The 6495-nt window shown below is 39.2% G+C and overlaps 1 protein-coding gene across 1 annotated transcript in view; it reads left to right on the forward strand.

The window, feature by feature from the left end:
- Positions 1–5466, forward strand: part of LOC101348543 (zinc finger protein 26) — a 16781-nt gene extending 11315 nt beyond the window's left edge. The window contains exon 5 of the mRNA XM_004385023.2: positions 3746–5466. Within this exon, the coding sequence (XP_004385080.1) occupies positions 3746–5097 (1352 nt within the window). The 3' untranslated portion in view covers positions 5098–5466. The remainder of the gene's footprint in view (positions 1–3745) is intronic.
- The last annotated feature ends 1029 nt before the right edge of the window (positions 5467–6495 follow it).

Consider the following 6495-nt stretch of genomic DNA (forward strand, 5'->3'; position numbering starts at 1 on the left):
TTTTTTTGGTGAAAATAGACATAGCCAAAGTTAAACCATTTCAAAAGTTTCTACATGTACAATTCAGTGACACTGATTACATTCTTCCAGTTATGCTGCTATTCTCACTATCCTTTTCCAAATTATTCCATCACCATTATCTTCAACTCACTGTCTTGGACACTGTTTTTGAAAGGATTCTGAAATTTAACCTAGTGTCACCTGTATCATTAGGTGCTTTCACACACCTTTCATTTATTTCCCTGGCTCCGACTCTTCTCTTGGAGTTCTCCAAAGGGTTTCTTTCCAAATTCTGTATTGTAACTCTCTGTATTGTTAACTGTTGAGCGGCTCTTCCTTTCTGAACATTAGAGCTTTTTTCTCCCAGTGTTGTAACATCACAGTTACATTCTCATCTTCTTTCTGCACTGGACCCCTGGTTTCACATGCGTGCAGGACAGCTACCCATGTGCTTTCCCAGTCTTCAACCTCAGTTTCAGAAATAGGAGTTAACTTCCAAAATAACAGTCTTCCTCTGTCTTCCCATTTTTGTTATGGTTGGTACACTTCTAGTCCTGTATCCTTGTGTCTGTGGACTCACCTTGAATACCCTTGCCTCTCATTCTCCTATACAGATGTTCCTCCTGTTTCTGTTATCCTTTGAAAAGTGTATTTTTATAGCTCTTGTCTTCTCAAGTTTCACCCGGACTAAAAAACCAAAAAAACCAAACCCATTGCCGTTGAGTCCAACTCATAGTGACCACATATAGGACAAAGTAGAACTCCCCTATAGGCTTTCCAAGGAGTGGCTGGTGGATTTGAACTTCCGACCCTTTGGTTAGCAGCTGAACTCTTAACCATTGTGCCACCAGACTAGTCCAGTATTATGTCATCCTGGGACAGCTCTAATAGCTGCATTTGAGAATTCTAATCTTCTCCTTTGATGTTGTTTAGCATTTTTTGAGTCCATCTTACCTGAGAAACATACATATCATTCTTGTATCAGGATGCTTTAATTTGAAAATCCATGATGCAGCCAGAGTTAAACAATAAAGAATTTATAATCATAAATGACAAATGTCTGCTGTACAGCAGCTCTACAGTGACTTAATTCAGAAGCTTGTTCATGTCGGGAATCAAGATTCTATCTCCCCACTTTGTCATCCTCAGTTGTTACTATTCTCCTTGAACTCCCTTCAGCATCATCAGGTAGGTGCCTCAGTTCCAGGCATCACATGTAGACAAAATAGGAACCAGTGGAATAAGTTCTATTTTTTTCCAAAAAATCTCTTTTGTCAGTGACCAGAATCTTTCCTAGAGGCCTGCCAGCATGCTTTCTGTAAAATTCACATGCTGTCATCCCCTAAGCCAGTCAGAGTATGTGCTGCCCTAACCTGATGTGCCCTGGGGCTCTGAGAGTGGTACCCTCCTCTGGGATGGATAACCTCATAAAATCAGGCTACTTACAAAGAAGAAGAAAAATGGCTTTGGGTAGGGAATGAACTGTGTGTGTTATGGTCTACCCCATGAGATATTCAACACACCTTGCCCTTCTTTCCACTGTACATGTTCAGAAATGCTCACCTTAACATGAAACATAATATCCTTTCCCCAAAGGGAGGCAATGCATGTTCTCATCCTGGACCTGAATCCACTTTCAAGTCCAGGATCTCTTGGATCTCCTGGGATGTGTGCAGGACTGTCAGACTTGACTTGAAGGTATGGATGAAGCCTTTGTGATGTGAGTTCAGATATAGTTAAAAGACAAGTTGTTTATTCCAAACACAGTAGTAGGGAAGGAACAGGGACATTATAATAGATACTCTTCGTTCCAGAAGGGAAGGAAGGAAAACAACCATGATTCCTGGTCCACTGCACCCCTCATCTACTTAAAAGAAAAAGACTGTTGCCCTAGCATTGTTGTCATTTTCTTGGTTGGCCAGTTTTGCAGTCCCTGGTTCTGCTCTCTAAAACGATCTCCTTGCCCATTGACCAGTATGGCTCCTGGTCCTCCTCTGAGAGGATCTACCTTTCTCTTGTTTTCCGTTGCTACATCTGAGATCAGCTTTGAACAGCCTATTTCTGTTGGAGTCACTTTGGGGGCATTGAGGGTTGAAGAGTCATAGGTTGTTATCAGACCAGGACTGGGGTTCCCTCAAATACTTACTTAGTAGGCTTCCGGACATTATTCTTTTTTTTCTGATCAGTACTGTTAAGCCAATAATGGCAACCCAAAGTCTTGTCTACACATGGTCCTTAAGCCTGAGGATTCCTCTCTTCTAGCCACTGGCCTTTGTGTTCTTTTCACCTTTCATTCTTGCATTTTGTAGCTTTGGCTTTCAGGCCCAGACCATAACCTGAATCATGTCACCACCCCTGGAAAGAGAATGTTTAGCAGAAGTACTAAGAAAGTAGAAAACCTACTGAATATCCTACCACAGTAATCTTGTAACGAGATGATTAAGATGTACAAATGCCATCCAAATGTAGACTTTCTGCTGTTTTCCTTTGACCCCCTTGTCTATTACCTCATCATTATATTACTGTTTGGGCCTTGTAGATGTCCCTTCCCATTCTCTCTGCACCGCTTGCCTAACCTTATATGTATGTGGCTTCAGGGCTCAGCTTTAGTTTCCTTTATCTGTACTTGCTGCATAGATAATCTCATCCAGGCTCATGTCATTTAACACCTTTTATATGTTGTTGTACTCCTATCTTTCCCTGAGCACAGAACTTAGATCCAACTTTCCTATTTGCTGTCTCCATTTGGATGTGTAACTGATCTCTCAAATGTAATAAAATCCGAGACAAAGTCCTTGATTTTTCCTCCATTTTTCTGTCCAGTGCTTTCCACCTCTAAAGAGTAGCACCACCTTGTTGCTCAAGCCTAAAAACTAGGAGTTATTCTTTTCCTTTTCTCAGCTCCCACATTCAGTCCCTCAGTAAATCTTTTTAGTTCTATCTCCACATATGTTCCAAATTTCCTAAACTCCAGATGCATAGTCCAAATGACTAACATTTCAAGCTAGACTACTACAGTGGCTTTCTTATCTGTCTATGCCCTTAATCGTTTTTTACATAGCAACCAAACTGATCTTTTAAAAACAAGACACGTCAAGTTCTCCTCTAATTAAAATCCTTTGGATAAAATGAAAACATTTTACCATGGCCTTGTATAATTTGGTTCCTGCCTTCTCTTTCTTCATTAGTGAGTCTTAGGTATTCTGGCATTTTTTTCTCTTAACCATGCCAAGCAGGTTCCCACCTCAGGAACTTTGTACTTGCTGTTCCTTCTGTTTGAGATGTTCTTGCCCTTAATTTTCTTACGGCTTACTCATTCTCATTTTTATGGTCTTATTATTTTCACCCTTCCTAAATGTCATACCCTAGTTTTTCTGACTTGTGAATTCACTTCTTAGGTAAGTCTGACAATAACAACATTCTGATGTAAAATAATGGGCAGTTGGCTCCTGGGTGCAAGCCAAATATTTTAAACCTCAGTTTTAAACACTAAAAGCCATTTTTGGTCATTGGTAATTCAGTACTCATGTGCATGGGGGGAATTGTTTTGGTTCAGTTCTATGCATTCCCCTTGCTCCCTTGCCTACATGGTGTGTCACGTGCACTTGGCCAATGTTGCTTTTTAACCAGTGTTGAATACCTGTTGCCAAAAGAAAAAGAGTTCCTACATGGCAGTTCTCAAGTTCTTTAATTTCATATCAGGTTCATGTTATGATTCAAAAAGTATGGCTTCTTTTCTTTCTAGAAGGCTGGGAAGAATGGTACCAGAAAAATCAAGATGAGCTTCAAAGTATTGAGAAAGGTTATGCTTGCAGTTCATTTGGGAAACTTCATCTGAGCACAAACCATGTTTCTTCAAAACAAAGACTCCCTAAGTATAACACATATGGAAAAAGTTTGACACAAAACTCAGGTTTATCCAGAAACTACGTAAGGAGGAATCCAGATAAGTTTCATGGATATGAAGAATCTTATTTTTTTAAGCACCAAAGAGCTCATACAGTAGAAAAAAACTGCATATGTAGTGAATGTGGGAAAGCTTTTCGTTGTAGATCACAGCTCATTGTACATCTCAGAATTCATACAGGAGAGAGACCTTATGAGTGCACTAAATGTGACAGAGCCTTCAGTGCCAAGTCAAATCTTAATGCCCATCAGAGAGTCCATACAGGAGAAAAACCCTATGCGTGCAATGAATGTGGGAAAGTCTTCTCTTTCAGGTCACAGCTCATTGTCCATCAGGAGGTTCACACAGGAGGGAAACCCTATGGTTGCAGTGAGTGTGGAAAAGCCTATAGTTGGAAGTCACAGCTTATTTTACACCAGAGAAGTCATACAGGAGTGAAACCCTATGAATGTAGTGAATGTGGGAAAGCCTTTAGTTTGAAGTCACCATTTGTTGTGCACCAGAGAACTCATACAGGAGTGAAACCCCATAAATGCAACGAATGTGGGAAAGCCTTTAGGAGTAAGTCATACCTGCTTGTACACATCAGAATGCATACAGGAGAGAAACCTTATCATTGCAGTGACTGTGGGAAAGCCTTCAATATGAAGACACAACTTGTCGTACATCAGGGAATTCACACAGGAAATAATCCGTATGAATGCAGTGAATGTGGGAAAGCTTTTGGTAGGAGGGAACAGCTCACTGCACATCTGAGAGCTCATGCGGGGGAGAAGCCCTATGGATGCAGTGAATGTGGGAAAGCTTTCAGCAGCAAGTCATACCTCGTTATACACAGGAGAACACATACAGGCGAGAGACCCTATGAATGCAGTTTCTGTGAGAGAGCCTTTTGTGGGAAATCACAGCTCATTATACATCAGAGAACTCACTCAACAGCAAAGCCGTATGAATGCAATGAATGTGAAAAAGCCTATCCTAGGAAGGCATCGCTTCAGATACACCAGAAGACTCATTCAGGAGAGAAACCTTTTAAATGCAGTGAATGTGGAAAAGCCTTCACTCAGAAGTCATCCCTTAGTGAACACCAGAGAGTTCATACAGGAGAGAAACCGTGGAAATGCTCTGAATGTGGGAAGTCCTTCTGTTGGAATTCAGGGCTTCGTATACATCGGAAAACTCATAAGTGAGAAACCAGAATGAAGAAGCGAATGTTAGAAGCATTCTCACAGAAGCTGATCCTCAGGAGACTTCAGATGATCATATAGAAAGGATATACAAGCAGGAAGTCCTACAAATATACTCAGATAAGTTATATATTTGGAATATGTGTGTAAAAGCTTTCAAAAGTCATACAAATCTTTGTAGGTTAATAATAATTGAGCAGTAAATGTACCAAATGTAGTAGCATCATTATGAAGATGTAATTCGGAAAATTCATCCTGAGAACACCTTAAAAATTAATGAATTGGAAAAGCATTTTCCCACAGAAGGTGTGTTACATGGGAAGTCACGTTCCAGATTTGAAGCTGTGTTTTTATAAAGACTGAATAAAATCTCAATTATAAGTGGTAATTTTTTTCATGAATAGAGTGTAAAGTTGTTCTTTTTTTTATGTGTAAATAAAGTAATGGTCAGGAAGACACCAAGGAACATATTCTGAAAATTAAGGGATATTTGATACTTTCCAGCATAACGCTAAATAGCATTTGAAAAAAATTTTGGTATTTTTGTAATGTAAATTGTTATACATATATTTGATAGTTTGTGGAATAACATCCACCAATGTTGTCTATATTAAATGCTAAATATCAGCATTGTCTTTTTATTTCTTAGTAATATAACTTATAACTAAAATAATATGGCTTATAACAAATGAAAGGATACACTTTCACTCAAAATAATTTATCTCTTGTTCATTAGTCTACATAAGTGGGTCTGGCAGTTGTTACAGGGCTACCTTAAAAACCCTCATAATGGATGTTCATTCTATTTGAGCAGTTTAGTATCTATTCTCCATCCACTGATATGTTTTCTCTGGAGAAACTCCTTTCTGTTACGTGAATCCTTGTGGCAGTTTCTTTCAGGTTGTCCCTTCCACTAGCTAAAAGTGAGCATTCTCACTGTTGGGTAATGATAACCTCTCCTCCAGGATTTTTAGTCTGTACTTTAATCTCACATGAACCAGAGGGGAAATGTGGGAACTCATTTATTTCACTACAGAATTCTGCTGAGATCATTAGTTCCTGATAAATTGATTCCCACAGTAACTTTGGGTACTGCCCCTGGCCTTCTGGCCTCTGTGTGCTTCCAGTATCTTTTAAATAAACATTTTTTTTTCTGCTTAAGAAGAATGAGCTTGTTTTTTGTAACCTGTGTGTTCTAATTGATAAATTGTTCCCTTACAGTAGTGTAGGCAACAGACTTTAAGAAAAGTAGGCTATGTAGATTAGGTTTTTACAAGATAGGGACTTTTTAGTCTATAATATGAAATAGTGTTATTGCTTGTGAACACCTACACTCTTGTGGCCTAAGCTTGATGGTAAGATTCTGGGAAGACTGAGGAACTATTGCCATTGAATAACTTT

Source organism: Trichechus manatus, unplaced genomic scaffold (assembly GCF_000243295.1).
Source record: "Trichechus manatus latirostris isolate Lorelei unplaced genomic scaffold, TriManLat1.0 scaffold00131, whole genome shotgun sequence".
Taxonomy (NCBI): Eukaryota; Metazoa; Chordata; class Mammalia; order Sirenia; family Trichechidae; genus Trichechus; species Trichechus manatus.